At 46.1% G+C, this 15,661-nt stretch overlaps 1 protein-coding gene and 1 long non-coding RNA gene across 8 annotated transcripts in view; one reads left to right on the plus strand and one right to left on the minus strand.

Moving 5' to 3' along the window:
• Nucleotides 1-200: 200 nt before the first annotated feature.
• On the minus strand, nucleotides 201-2,728 carry LOC309664532. Its single transcript, XR_014265896.1, has 2 exons — nucleotides 2,604-2,728; nucleotides 201-373 (listed from the first exon to the last, which is right to left on the minus strand). It is a non-coding gene; the product is annotated as an uncharacterized lncRNA (long non-coding RNA).
• The window catches only part of DAPK1 (death associated protein kinase 1), a 214,594-nt gene continuing 199,326 nt past the window's right edge, over nucleotides 394-15,661 (plus strand). For 2 of the 7 annotated variants that reach the window (XM_082469582.1, XM_082469576.1), the window contains exons 1-2: nucleotides 394-2,656; nucleotides 3,506-3,675. In XM_082469582.1, the coding sequence (XP_082325708.1) occupies nucleotides 3,614-3,675 (62 nt within the window). In that variant the 5' untranslated portion in view covers nucleotides 394-2,656; nucleotides 3,506-3,613. The other 5 variants (XM_082469579.1, XM_082469577.1, XM_082469580.1 and 2 more) reach the window with 5 other exon arrangements.

Here is a 15,661-nt window from a genome sequence, read left to right on the forward strand (position 1 = left end):
ACAAGGGTCCATTACTGTCCTCATTTTGCAGGTGGTGAAACTGCGACTAAGAAGGATAAAGTGGAGAAAACAATTTACAGAGTTGTTTGAAGATTAAGCAAGAGAATAATTTAGTCTGCCTGGCATTTGGTACATGTCAAGAATTAAGTTTTCTTACACGTTATCTATTGCCTCATAATAAACCACCCCAAAATAATGACTTAGAACAGCAGCAATCATTTATTCTGCTGGCAGAATTTGGGCTGTGAAGACACAAATAGCTGTGGGTGGGGGTAGGGTGGAACAGCTGGCTTCCTTGGGCTTCTCTCTTTCTGTGGTCTCTCCACATGGTCTCTCCACATGGCAGCCCCAGGGTAACCATGGCAGCTGAAGGCTTCCGGAGTGAGTGGAGAGAGCAAGAGCAAGAGAGCAAGCAAGAGAAAAAAGAGAGAGAGAGAAAGAGAACGTTAGGTAGAAGCTCTAACACATTATGACCCAGCCTTAGAAGGATATCACACTGTGCCACTTCTACTACATTTTCTTAGAATCAAGCCACTACAGACAACTCATATTCACGGGGAGGAGAATTAGACTCTGTTTCTTCATTGAATTTTGGGGCACATTTTCCTCTCTAAAATGCTTGCCTAAATTAGTACAGACATGAAACTAAGGGGTAAGGGACACAGCCAGGGTCATTCACAGCTAGGGTTAAATGGTTCCACCACTATTAGATCCAAATGTGTGACTCCCAAGCCCCTGCTCTTTTTCACTACTCCAGAAAATCTCCTGTGATCAGCATGTCGAATAGGGAAGACATGCTAGTCCCCAAACAGAGGCAGTTCTTCTCATTGCCTTGGAAAGCACACTTAAACATTTATTTTGCAGGAAAATATTACCCTTAAAGCAGCCATCCATAAGCACTTTCCAAGTTTCCAAGTATCTGTGTTTTTAATCCCCCACCAACAGATGTATTCATTTGCATTTCCCCTAGATGAACCACTTTTTTTGTTATTTTTGACTGTATATCTCACCTCGCAAGATCCTTTTGTATTAATTCTCAAACCCATCACTAAGGTTGATGCCGCCACCCAATTTGGAATCTTCCCTTGATTCCATCATCATGAATGTGTGCCCTTCCTGTGGGCCATTGAACGAAATGTTCTTTAAGAGGAGGGTCTGACATAAGATCTGAGGGGCATTCTTTTTTTTTTTTCTCCCAAGAATTTCTATTGAACTAAAGAGAGTTTAAACCATCTCATTTTAGAAAATCTGGAAATTTGAACGATGACATGGATCTGAAATCTCAGAGCGTTCACATACCGGTTTTTGTAACTCTCAGCAGTAAGGCAGGTTTCCCTATAGGAGCTTTTCTCTGTTTAGGGATCCCCAGCAGTCCCTATGGGGAAACATCCTTTTTGTTCCCCCTGAACCCCAGGGCTTGGTGGGGGCCTGGGGTAAGAAGTAGAGAGAATGGATAAGGGTCTCCAGTGTAGACCAGCACAGTCCATAGGAATATAACTGCAAGCCACATAGGTACCATATTTTCTAGTATTTGCATTTTAAAAAGTAAAAGGTGAAATTAATTTTAATAATATATTTCATTTAACCCAAAATGTACAAAATACTATCATTTGAACATGCATTTCATATTAATATAAAAAATATTCAAGAGATTTTTTCATCCTTATTTCCATACCAAGTCTTGGAATCCCATGTGTATTTGACACTTCTTGCACACCTCATTCCGGACTAACCACATTTCAGCTCATCAATGGACAATACTGTACTGGACTGCACACATAAACCCTTGGTTTCTGTTGCTGCCTTGGGCCTCTGAGACCTCAAACCTTTCTTCTCTGGTTTCATACCTTCTTACAGTTCGCATCTCAGCTCAAAACACCTATCCTGAACAGAAATCCCTTCTAATGCTATCCATTCCCGCCCTGTCATTCTCTATCCCGTTACCCAGCAGTATTGTCTCCATGGAACCAATCCCTTCTAAAATGATCTCATTTATTCGTTTACATATTGATTAGCTTCTCCACCAGAATGTAAGTTTCAAGAGGGCACGGATTTTTTTTAAACCTATTATGGTCTCTGTGATTTTCCGGTGCCGAGCACCGTGCCTGGACCACGCGGGGCGCTCAGGACACCTCTGCATGATGAAGGAATCTCATTTCTCTGGAGCCCCGCCGAAGGGGGCAGCGTAGCGGCGTGTCACAGGTGGGGCGCCCATGTTGCGCGCGGCCGCGCTGGCTGAGCTCCTGGAGCGGGTGTGGGGTGAGTGGGTGTGTGCGGGGGTGTGCGCGGTAGAGCGCGCCAGCGAGCCCAGAGCGCCGAGCGGGGAGGAGCAGCCAGCGCCGCGCAGCACCCGCAGCGCCGGCCCGGCCGGGCAGCTCGGAGGTGGGTGGGCCGTGTCGCCAGCCCGCCCGCGGGGTCCCCATTGGCCGCCTGCCGGCCGCCCTCCGCCCGGAAGGCGGCGAGGAACCGAGGGGCTGCTCCGGAGCAGGAGCGGGAGAGCCCGGCCGAGCCGACGCCGGACGGACGCGCGGGATCCGCGCCCCCACTCGCTGCCTCCCTGCGCTCCCGCTGCCGCCCCCCTTGTCCCCGGCGCTGGCGCCTACCGTCGACCTCCGACAGCGCCCCGGAGAGACCCGGGCAGCTCCCGGGCGCCCGGGTGAGTGCCCGCTTGCGGCTCCCCGTCTCCTCCCGGGCCCCGCCGCCTGCTTTTGCTTTTGCGGCCGCGGCGCGGCGGGGTTGGCCCGGGCAGCGCCCAGGGCAACCGGGAAGGCCGAGGCGGGGTACACTTGACTGAGGGGAGAAGTGGGATCGCAGCCAGGAGATGCCCCCAGCCCCGCGGACCGGGTGGGAACAGGTGGCGCGGGCCGGGCGCTTTGTGTCGGGACGCGGAGACCGGGAGCGGGCGGCCGCGCCTCCCTCGGCCGCTCCCTTCCCTCCCTTGCTCCCCCGGGCGGCCGCACGCCGGGTCGGCCGGGTAACGGAGCTGGAGTCGCCAGGAATGTGCCTCTGGGGACTGCTTGGCTCGAGGGAGGAGAGAAGGTGGCTGAGGCGGCCGGGGAGGTGCGGGAGCCGAGAGGTGGCGCGGGGGCTGCACCGCCGCTCCAGGCAGGAGAGGGATGCTTCCAACTAGGCACGTTCGGCCCGGGCGAGGGCTTCATTCTTCCGCTGCGCCTCTGGAGGTGGGGAGCTGGGTGGGCGTGTGTGCAGAGAAAGGGGAGGCGGGGAGGCCAGCCACTTCCGGAGCGGGTTCTGATCCGTGCCGAGCGCCCTGCTTTCGGGGACGCGGACCTTGGGGTGCGGTTGTGCCCGGCCCCACGCGTGCGCCGGCGATGCGGGGCTGGGGGCGTCCCTGGCCCGGGTTTAACAAAGAGTGCTCCTCTCCACACGGCGGGGTGCGGCAACTCCGGAGAGGTGGTCTTCAGCGAGCGAGTCTTAGCCCTGGGGAGGGTACTTCGTTTTGAGGTTGTCATTTTATTGTTGTTATTGCTTTTTTTTTTTTTTAAAGGACTGTTGACTGATGCATGAGGCGCCCACAGAGGCGCAGGAGCGGTGGTGATGGTTTGGGAAGCGGAGCTGAAGTGCGCTGGGCTTCCGTGAGGCGTGACAGTTTATCATGACCGTGTTCAGGCAGGAAAACGTGGATGATTACTACGACACCGGCGAGGAACTTGGCAGGTACTGGGGGTGCCGGAAGCGCACGCTTCTGGGTTGTGGGAATGCACAATACTGCGGGCAGTGGGCGGTAAACAAATGCAGTTTGAATTCAGGCGTCTCCCTCGTCCTTCCAGGAGATGTGCAAATTATAGAGAAAAGAGTTAACTAACCCAGTAAGGACTAGGAACCAGAAATAAACTACCTAAACCAAGGGGCTGGAGGTGGAGAAGAATTTCAGTGTTAGATTATGATGCAGAGTGTATTGATCAAGACCCCTGGACAAGAATAGATTTAGTTGTTTGCAGTAATGCTTGTCAGCTTTTGCCCTTCTGAGACAATGAGGCAAAAGCTGAGATATAGTTGAAACTGGAGTTAGCTCCAGTTAACTGTGAGTTAGCCCTTATGTGTGCAGAGAGTACAAACTAATTAATAGGCTTTTAAAGGCTTAATACTTTCCCTCTTTCTGAATTTTCAGAATAACATGCACAAGTATCGGTAGGTCACACATGGAGACTTGCCAGATGTTGATGTTGTGTTTGGATTTGGAAACTTCCTTGAACCAGGAATTTAATTACCCAGTTGGTGTCAGTGGTTGCTTTGGTTTCATTCGCGATGTTAAATTTTTAACACATCCCTAGTTGAGAGTCTAATATGGCTATCTGGATTCAGAGCATACTTCATTGCTGCAGGAGCTGTGATTCTGAATGTGAAGCCTTTCAGTTCCAGGTGAACAAAGAATGATTTCTTTGGGGGCCTCTAAGGGCTGGATGGGTTTCCCCTTGACTGGGGATTTGACAGGGTGTGTTATGCTCTGGTCTAACTTGAGCAGAAAACCCAGTTTTCACACCTAAATTTAAATTCAACATAAGAAATTTGACTGCAGTGTATTTGTGTTGTGAGTCAAGTAGACAAAAGCATCTTAAACAAAAAAGTATGTATTTATTTACATGTGTATCAAAATATGTATTTTTCTGTATACACCTGATGTCCTGATTCAGTGCTTCCTGTTTCCCCATGAAAAGGAAATTCAAAAATACCCACACCTTAGATGACCTTGTGAGAATTGTGAAAGTTGAGTTTCACTAAAATTTTTTCAAGTTCAAGTAATAGTTCAGAACAAAAGCAATTTTTAAAAAGATACTGTATCAAAATATTTCTGTATACATTTAGTATGGCCTCAGAACATCACTGGGAACTTGTGCTTAGGGGGAGCTTACTATATATTGGAGATTTACTGAGTGAATAAGTAAGAAGGAAAGCTCTCAAAAATATTTCATGGATATGTTTATTGTTAAGGTTTAAGAGTATGTGGTTGAAATACTTGGTTTAACTAGAATTAAGTCACTTTATTCCTGTGGTTTTTAGCAAGATGAGTGGTACATGGAGTTTTCCTTTGGGAGCAAGGGAAAAAGGCAAAAAAGTATGTTTAAATTCTGTTTGTGTAGTGTGGCCTGATTATATGAATTCTCTTATAAAGGAAGATGATTAAAAGTAGGTGAGATGATTGCTTTATAGGTTAAGTATGTTGACCTTATTTTCATTAAGATCTTTTGGTAGAATTATGTGTTACGAGAAGGAAAAATAATGAGGCCTCCCTGTGGCTGGCGGGGGAGTTTGTGATCTTTATTTCGTGGGTGCGTTGACAGGCCCTCTGCCTCTGCGATGGAGAGCAGTTTGCTCATTTGTCACTAGATTTTGCTTTGATTTTGGCTCATTCTACGTTTCTGTGTATAATTTTCTCCCCACTGTGCAAGACTAATTGACAAATTGTTTATCAAATAATTTAATTTGTGTGACCTATGAATTTGAAAGAAGTGCTTTGAAAAACTGGGAGTTGGGGATTTTTAAAAATAAAGTATACATGCCAATGTGTCTGATAGGTCTTTTGCTTTTGTTTAAAAATGCAGTAAATGGTTGATTTTTTTATTTCGAAGTTTTTTTCAAGTCCTGTGAATTTTATGTCTGCCAGGAAATAGCCACTTCCTGAAAACAAATCCTGGCGTAAGATGGACATATAGGAAAGATGCTGCTTCATGTGTCACTGAGAGAAGATTGGGAGTAGAGGCAGGAGCTTAGTAGCGGAAAATGAAAATGGGCAGATGCTTAACACAAAAGCAGGCTTGTTCTAAGCAGTGAGTTATAAACAAACCAACATCTACGATTTAAAACTTCATCCACATATCTTTAGCAGTAATCTACATAATAGCTACTCACTTACCTTATAAATGGTCTAAGACAAAGTCCATAGCTAGAGGAGGGAGGATGGGTTTTTAAACAAGTAGAATATAGTATTTTGATTATTACTATTGTTACTTTACTTTTAGGAAAACAGAGAGTATGTGTGTACAAGGGTGAGAGTGTGTGTGTGTGTGTGTCTGTCTGTCTATGTATATTATTGTGTGTACTGCCCAGGTGTACTGTAAAAGCTCTCTGTCAACTCTAAAGAGCTTTATAAAGTATTATGATTATTTGTAGTAGTGATAGAGCAGACAGGCCACTGGACAGATATTCTGGTCCAAAATTGGCTCTAGAACTTGCTAGCTGTATAACCTTGAATAGGTCACTTACCATCTCTGACCCTCAGGATCTTCATCTATAAAATGAGAGGCCTAGTGCTTATTTCATGGCTGTTGTGAATACCAAGTAAAAGAATTTTATCAGCAGTCAAGAGTTAAACAAATATAGATATCATCAGCAGGACTGGTTGAGACATGTGAGTATTCCAGGCATGCTAATAACTTGGTTTGCAACTTGATATTCTTTTTTCTGTTTACCAATTTGGGGAAGGGAGATCCTGTGGGAAAAGGGTCATGGGGGAGACCCATTGCTGACAGCCCTTGGCCTCTCCACTCTGATTCTGAATAATGCAGCTCTGGCCTTGAACTTGCACACCCTTCAAGTAGAAACAAGTCCCTGCAGTGAAAAGGACTGTCATGGTTAGAATATTGTTTGGTGACCTGTGTTGACTCCAGGAGGCCCTTTGGATCTCACCCTCTATCCCAGGAGGTGGAACGAAGAACTGCTTCTGTCACATGTAGTGGTTTCTGGGAGGGGTTCTTATAAATGCGGATTTCTCCATGTGCTGTTACACTGGGTCATTTTAATGCCCCAGGTGCCTTAACATCTCTTATCAGTTGGCACTCGGGGCAGCTGAAGCCCAGCTTGTCCCACCATCGTGCTCCAGTTACATCCCTGGCTGTGGTTCAGCCTAACCTGCGAGTCTCTTGGCACCTCTGTGAACACCGCCTTCCTGAGAACTGGCCTTCTTTCTCTTACACTGTCTGACCTTATGTGATCTGAAGACCTGGGTCCCACCTCCTGAATAAATCTCTCCACAATGATCTCTCCCTTTCAGAAGCCAAATGACTTGCTCTCTGAAGCACTCCACTGGTCATGACCACAGACTGCCCCGTCCATGCTCCATCCTTGCTTTGTGTTGTTAATGTTCTTGTATGACTCCATGTAGCCGGCTTAAAAGTTCCTTCAGGGTGCGCTGTGGGCTCTTTAATCCCCTGTGGGTGTGCAATGTGCTGTGTAATTCTGGGCAAAAGTTTAATCGATGCCTGAATAGGCTAATGCAGGCCGGCAGGTACAATATTGAGACCAGAATGGGGATTTGAGACGCAAATGCTGATGCCGGTGCTGAGGCCGATGGATGGTGTGTAGTGTGGGACAGCCCGGCACACTCCTTTGGGAAGTGGGGAGACACCTACGTTTGCAGGATGCTATATGAATTAGAGGCAGCGGCTGTAAACATCTCACACATAGTCGCTGCCTCAGATATTATTTTTAATAACCTCTTTTCCCCGTTACAGCATTTACCACAACGCATACTCATTACTTGTTTGATTATCTGCTTTCGCCACAGCTTGTCACAGGGTTGTGACCTTGGACTTGCTCATCATTTTTTATCTCTTATGCCTAATTAGGTGCATGACGTAGGTGCTCAGTAAATGCTTTCGGATTAAATAAATGGATTAATATTTGTAAAGCACCATGAGTACACACACATATGCACTTATATATGGTTACATGTATATGGCCCTCAATGAGTGATGACTCTGGTGGGGATGAACTTAGGATATTAAAGGCTGAGGCTCATCAAAATAAAAGCTGTTTTTCCTTTTGCGTTCTGTGGCTGAGTAAGGTGAACAGCAGCCAGCATATCCAAGCACAAGATCAGTTTTAAACAAAACAAAGTGGAGCATTAAGTATTCTACATTTGTTTGGATGGTTTCTGGAAGCTAATAATTTAAAGTTAAAACATTCTCATTTTGGCATAAAATCCAGAGGCATTTTAATTGACGTGAGGAACTGTAATAAACCCTGACAGTCTGAGTACATCTTTCTGTTGGTTTACTGTGAACTGCAGGAATCAGTCCTAAGACTGGCAATCCCGTGGGGATGGGAGAGGGAGAGACTTCCCAGCGTGTTTTCTCCTTGGAAGTGGGACTCGCGGGCTCACGAGGTTGACTAGTGAGATCATCCTGTAGGACCTCCCTGAATGTGAGTTTCCTCTTCTCATTTCTGCTTCTGTGTGCCCTCAGCTGTTTCCTCTGATGGGAAAGGCTGCAAAGGTTTAAGAGAGGTAAAGTTCAAGTATATGTATTAGAGGTAACAATCAGGGATTTTAAAATTTTGTGCATTATAGGGAGGTCTAATAATAATCTTCTAGCAAGTGAAGGGAGGGCACGGTGGCAGTAGTGAGTGGCAGTTGGGTTGAATGCTTGCTTGCCAGCACTGGGAATGCGCCTCTGGACCACCTGGGGATGTAGAAATTAGGTTCACTGGGACCTGGTGGGACATACCATCAGGAACATAGGGTATGGAGGCGCTAATTGATGGGGAAGCCAGGGAACGTTGAAGCGGCCTTTTTGGTCCTCCTATGCCCTTTTACCCTAGGCTTGTGTCTCACCCAGCCACTTAGGAACCTAAAGGCCCCATAGCGTTGGCACGCCCCTGCAAAGCTGTGAAAAACACAATAAGCTTACAGAGATGGATGCTCAGATGAATTTCAGTAATTGCAATACAGGGTTATATCAGAAGAGGTGACATTATCAGACGTATCCTGTGGTCTCCCAGCAAAGTTGTAACCCCAGAAAGGTAGAGACCATTTCCTTCAGGCACTGGGGTGGGGGTGTGTGGATACCTTCAGAGATGGTGTGGTGGGGGGATGACGGGTGAGCGACAAGGTCAAGATTAGGTGGTCTGACCTCTGGGACACCCTGTAGGGGAATGAGTTATGAACTTTCACCCCTAATTCTACCCAACTGCAATGTGTACCTAACCTAACCTAATCAGGCATTTTATATGCATGAAATAAAGCATGATTTTAATGGAAACATATTTCTGATCAGGAGACAAAGAATGCCACCTGCTGGTAGAGGGGAGGGGCTTTTGTTGGTGAAGGGTAGCCCAGGACCCTTGGGCACTTAGACCTAGAAGAAGCTGAGCAGTCAGTGAGTCCTTCCTTCTTGTTTCATCTCATCAGTCCTTAGGTCAGGTGGTTTTCTCAAGGTAGCTGGCTATCAGGTAGCAAGAGATGGACCTAGACTCCCAAGGAGGACTGTTTTCATTATATTCTTCACACTACTTAGGATTTGGCAATTATCATTTTTTTGGAAGCCAGATAATGTTGATATTGAACAGAAGTGATTTGGGCAGCCATCTAATGCCTATCCATCTTAATACGTGCTTGGAGAGGATGGTCAGGAGTAACTAGTAACCGCTTCATGGTGGGTTTTCATTTTCACCCCATGAAGAGGCTGACGCTTTGAGTTCAGAACTCTCATGGGCATTTGACAACACACGTGACCTTCTTGCCTTTTCCAAATGGCTTGTGCCCCATAGTCATGAATGGTGCTAGTACGTGCCGTAGTTTTACCCAAGTGCCAAAGTTCATAATTTAGCTTTTTAGAAAGTTCACAGAACACTTTCATTATTATTTAACCTTTGAGTCATGGAATGTATACTAGTCTGTCTGGTTTAAGGCTGGGGTGTGATTGTTTGGGGCTTTATGTGGAAGGTGATACTTAATTGTTTTGCTTTGGTTTGCTGTGGTAAGTCATCACAACAGAATGCACCATCCCTCAGCCTTGAGAGAGATTATATGGTAGTATAATTATTTACAATAAATCCAGTCTATCACTTTGTTTACATTCTAAATTAGTTCCTGTAAATGTACAGTTAGGAGAGAGTAGAGGAAAAAATGACTGACCTTTGGTTTTTCTACATCATCTAACAAAAATGGGTTTAAAAATAACTTTGTCTAACTAGTACATCTTTCTTAGGTAAAACAGAAAGTGTCATATCCCCATTCTAGGTTTAACGTACTAAAAGGATTTTTACAGGGAAAAGTCTGAAACCTGAAATAGTTGGTCTTATTTTCAATCCCAGTTCAGAACAAAACAAAACCAGTCATGTGCTGGTAACTAATCTCTGGTGATAACTGACAGGTGTGATCCTTAGTGACTCTTGTTTATCGCTTCTGTCTTTTGGAGGTGACGTTGAGAGCTCGTGTGGCTTACAGACCACACTGCAGTCATTTAAGTATAATGTTGCTAACCTCTGAGAAATGACCCCGGGGCTTTCCCCTATGTCCTACCTGTCGACATTCCAATTGTCAACTTGAGAAATTTTATTCAGTAATATAATGTATTGATACATTCAGAGATGTCAGGAGGGGAAGGAGGCAGGGAGAAAGTTGTTGATTTTTCCCTTTATCAAACATTCAACTTTGGATGAGGAATGTAATGTTTGAATAAATGAATGCTGTGAACTGCCGATCTCTGGTGTTTGGAAGGTTTATATTGATGGTGCTTATATTCATAAGCCTGATGGTTTTCAGCTGGGAAATTTAGCTCTGTGTGTGGACTCTTGTGGGACACATTTTATTTTCGGTCAAAACTGTCTGATTATGAGTAAATTATAGAATAAAAATTTAAAAAGCAAAAAAAAAAAAAACTGTCTGATTACTCTTTCTTAGATATAATGTGATGAATGGGGCTGGGTTTTTTTTTTTGTTGTTTTTGTTTTTATTTTTATTTATTTATTTATGGCTGTGTTGGGTCTTCGTTTCTGTGCGAGGGCTTTCTCTAGTTGCGGCATGCGGGGGCCACTCTTCATCGCGGTGCGCGGGCCTCTCACTCTTGCGGCCTCTCTTGTTGCGAAGCACAGGCTCAGACGCGCAAGCTCAGTAATTGTGGCTCATGGGCCCAGCCGCTCCACGGCATGTGGGATCTTCCCAGACCAGGGCTCGAACCCGCGTCCCCTGCATTGGCAGGCAGACTCTCAACGACTGCGCCACCAGGGAAGCCCGGGGCTGGTTTTTAAATATCTCCGGTACAGTTGATATAGTAAGTTTTCACGTATAAGGAATGAGTGAATTTCCATTTTTTTCCATTGTTAAATAGTTTTTTCTATAGTTCATTGTTTTCTACTTTTGAAACCATGCATCCCTTCCCTTTTTAACTTGTAAGGATTGTCAGGATTTTCGAGACCTTACTTTGGTCCTCCATGCTCTTGTTCCTGGCCCCCCAGTGTGGAATTTTCCAGTTGCAAAAGAAATGTAGGAGAGGTAATCAGTACCTTTTTTGGTCCCATCATGAAGAGGGTCAGATTTCCCTCTGAACTGCCTGTCTTTATGTCCGCCTAGCAACTCATACCACCGTCTACGACCAGGCTGTATACGCAGGAGGGTAGGTACGACTCAGGTGATAGGACAAAATAGTGACAGAGGGATACGTTGGCGCATAGATGGAGCGGCTTGGGGGAGAAGAGGTCAGTAGTTAGTGCTGATTCTGTTCTAATGTTTCCGCCCTCCTTTGAGAAGCTCTTCTAAATCGTTTTGCCTCCTCTGGGTAGAGCTCAATTTTTTTTTTTTTTTTTTTTTTTCCATCTGTGGTTTATGGGTAAGCGGCAGAAATATGTGTCTCTGGGAGAGTGATGAAAGACTGAAGCCTTTTGAGTGTAGTATTTAATAGACTGAGAATTGCAAGCTGCTTCCCTTTACAAAAACAAAGCTATGGGCACTGTAGGTATACGAATACTGTAGAGAATAGACTTTTCACAGCTAACTGCTGAAGCTGGAAATGCTGAATTACACCTGATACCCAGAGGAGCTGTCCTGAGAAATTTGGTAAGCCAGAAAAAGTTAAGAAGTTATTTGTTATCTTAAAAATACTATTTTACTGGTACATAAATCAGTGTAATTGAAACCAGATACTGCCGGGGGTTTCTGATGTACACTTGGAATGTGAATATAGAAAGTTATCTTTCTCAATGTTGTCTTTGCCACTCAGAGTGTCTAGAATCAGCATGTGAACTGCTGTTTTTAATGCCAGAAACTTCCACCAAAATATCCTCAGGAGCTCCCCTGTCTTTGGATAATCACAGGTTTATTTCCTTCCCCTTTCGTGGCCGGCTTACACTTCTCTGCAGACCATAATTGCAATGGCACCAGTGTGCTCAGGACAAGGCCTGGCTGATGTAAGGCACCTCTGCTCTTGTTTTCTCCCGAATGTCTCTATTTCCACATTGTACAATCGGAGTGAAGTAGAATCCTCACCTGTCATCCCATTTGGTGGAGAATTTATAAAATGACTGCTTGAGACCTTGTTCTAGGCATTTCTTCCATGTAATTCAAACTAGCTTTGGAATGGAGGGAAGATATTTACAGTTTCCCATTTAGAATTGATAAGGTTTGAGCCGATATCCACCCCACCGCCCCCCCGCCCCCTCAGGAGCTTCAGGAAGCTGATTCAATTGTTTGGGAGAGGAAGTGAATTAGAACAAGTGGAATATTTTCCAGGATGAAGTTTTATCGGTCTTGCTTTCCTCCCCACCCCTCCCATGGCACAGAGAGATAGGAAAGCTTGGCAAATACGGCAGTGGACAGGCAAGTCGAGGTGGTGTAGAAGCATGAAGTCCCTCGGTTTTGCTAAACATGCTTCGGGCACTGAATGAGTATATCCGGTTTTATTAATGTTACCAATTAATATTCACCATCCTTTGTAGGCCTTCTCTTCAGAAGCAACATTCTCTTTCATGCAGATAATTAAAAATATTTAAAAAAAATTTTTTGCACCCACAGGGCAAGGTCAGGCAGAGCAACCGCGGAGCAGGACCCCGCGTCCCGGCGGGTCTGGGCTCCCAACATTCCCGAGTCTCTGGCGCCCCTTCCCCGCACCCTCGTCTGACCCCGCGCCCCAGTGTGCTCTTTGACCCCGTCTAAAAACGTGTTCTGAACCAAGCCGCCAACGGAGGAGGGGCCCACAGCGACCTGAGGGACCGCTCTGCTGTGCAAGCGCCGCGGCGCAGCCGGGAACCCGTTGCGGAGGCGGCGGGGAGGCTGCAGGACCTCGTCCCCAGGCGCAGCCCGCTCTCCGCCCTCCGCCCGCGGGGCCGGGGTCCTCACCGACCCACGCGCCCAGGCCGGCCGGAGGAGCGACGCGGCGGCGCGGAGGCCGGTGTCCTCGCCGACCCTGAGCCGCCTCCCCTCCGGCCCAGGATGGGTGGGCGGCCAAAAAAAAAATTTTAAGTAAAAAAAATTATCTGTATTAGAGACAATACAAGATCCCTAACTAAAAAGCGAATGCAGAGTGAGCTGGCCTGTTTCGGCCTGCAGGCTTCTGTGGAGCATGTCCACGGCTAGTCGTGCAGATTCTCTCTTATTTCCTGTATCCCTTAATGTGCGGTAAATAACTGGCCACTTGGTATTATTTTACACTTGGCTTGTTCATGTGATTCTTGCCTCTCTCTGAATTGTGAGTTTTCTGAGAGTAGAAAGCATGGCTTTTTGTGTCTCTTACTTGGGGTGGGATGCAGCTAAACGCACAGGAGGCTTTGTTTATTTGCCTTATCAAGGTACATGTCCAGAAATTAGAATGTGGTTCAGAGCTTTTGACCCAAATCTCTGACTCCACAATTCACTAGCTGTTGCCTTGGGAAAGTCACTTGACTTCTGTGAGACTCAGTTTTCTCATCTGTGAAACGGGGATAATAATCATACCTACCTCATAAGGTTGTTGTGAAGACACACGCAATGCGTGTAAGGCACTTGGCCTAGTAGCAGGCACACTGTAAGTGCTGGAGAAGGGGCGGCTGTTTAATAAGACAGAGAGCGCAGGAGAGACTGAACATGCTTCTGGATCCTTGTCACCGAGGTCCTGCCTTTTTCTGTTAGTTCCTCATTGCCCCAACCAGGTTCTGACCTGGTCTCTCAGGGGCGGGGTGGGGGTGACGGCCCTCTTCTCCTCAATTCCATCCTGCCTCCTTCTCTTCTTTTCTCCTCTGTCTCTCTCCCCATCTTTGGCTCAGCCCGCAGGGTGGGCTCATTCTACCAAGTTTGACGTCGTTTATGTGATCTGCCTTTCTAGCTGCCCGTTCTGGCTGGCTCGGACCCAGGACTCGGTTTATGTACTGGGCTCCCTGGTGGGTCCGCCCGGTAGCGTGGTCAATGATTTGCAGAGCTCCTGAGAAACAAGTTAGCCAGGAATTGAGCCGTGCATTTGAAAGTGGGCTGCTGGAGATGGGGCTTACAGGGGTGCCATTGCCAAAGTGCACCCAGATGCCCCTGGAAGAGGGAGGGAGGAGCTCATGTCAAGGAGGATCAATTAAGATGGGAAAACATGCTTTCAGGGAAGCCAGGACAACTAAAAGCTGCACAACAGCCGGGACAGAGCTGCTCGGAAATGCTCAGAGGGACGGTCATCCTGGCGTTATTAAGAACCTGAGGTATGTCAGCACACAAATTTATGTTTTAACAGGGTGTACTGTAACTTCCTGAAAAGTCAATTTCATTTTTCTAGCTGCTTTTTAAATGAAAAAACTGTCTTAAGCAGCCCAATAAGAGGCTAGGAATTTGATTGGATGAACAAATCATTGATTTTTCTTACAGATCTTTATGGAAGAAGGAATCTGAATGAGTGTGAGTTCCATTCTGAGATGAACTTGCTGCAGAAGGCAAGACGTACGGCAGGTCTGAGCCTCCGTTCAGTTCTGACACGTACTGATTTAAGATGTGAAAATAAGTGTTTGGCCAAGCCAGAATTGCCTGTGCCAAGAAAAGCCTATTAGGTTGGTGGCTGAAAGGCTGAATTGTTAGGATTTACTTAATGGCGAGGTTCTGCCAGCTGCTGGGAGTGAATGCCCACTTAGGCGTTTGAGTGCATCCTTTTTCCCTGGACTGGGGGCCCATTTGTTCAAGGAACATGGCGGTCACACCAGAGGCCCCTTTAAAGGATGCTTCCTTATTCTTTGGGCCATTGAGTAGAGATATCTGTAGTTTATAAAAGTGACATCAGATGCTCACAAATTTGCAAAGGAAAATGCCCAGAAATTGGGTTTATAAGGTAAGTTCAAGTGAAATATCAGGGAGTGACAATGCTAACTATAAACAAGCAACATAAATAGACTGTTAAACAAAAGTGTCGTGTGAACCGTGATGTCCGCCCGTCACATATTCATTCGTCCAGGGTTGATTGGACTTCTGAATGATAGGGCACTGGCTGGGGTGTCAGGCAGGACCGTTTATCTCAGCAAGTTCCTAACCAAGTAGGGCAGACAGACTTTATACAACCAATGATAATAGAAAACTTAAATAAGGAGTGAGAGAAATTAAGTATGAAAAACTGTTTCTGGAGTTCAGGCAGGAAGAGGCCATTCTGACTTGGAGGGTTCATTCATTTATTCACTCATTCATTCAGATTCTTGTGGGGACATAAAAACATAAGCAGGTGGGTGCCTGAGCAGATATGTGTGCGCACGCATGTCTACCCATTTATTCCCTGGAAGAAATTGGAACTCAGACATGGAGGAGGAGACAAGGAAACTAAGATTTACTGGGAACCCATTTTAGACCAGGGGCTGGAGGTAGGTATTTAATCTACATTTTACAGATGAGAAAACCGAGGTTCGGAAAGACATTGGCCTTGGATAATGTGTTTAAGATGGTGGAGGCAACCATTGGACACCCAAAATTGCTAAGTGATGACTGGAGATTGGGTGA

This window comes from Balaenoptera physalus, assembly GCF_965194825.1.
Source record: "Balaenoptera physalus genome assembly, chromosome: 7".
NCBI classification, from domain to species: Eukaryota; Metazoa; Chordata; class Mammalia; order Artiodactyla; family Balaenopteridae; genus Balaenoptera; species Balaenoptera physalus.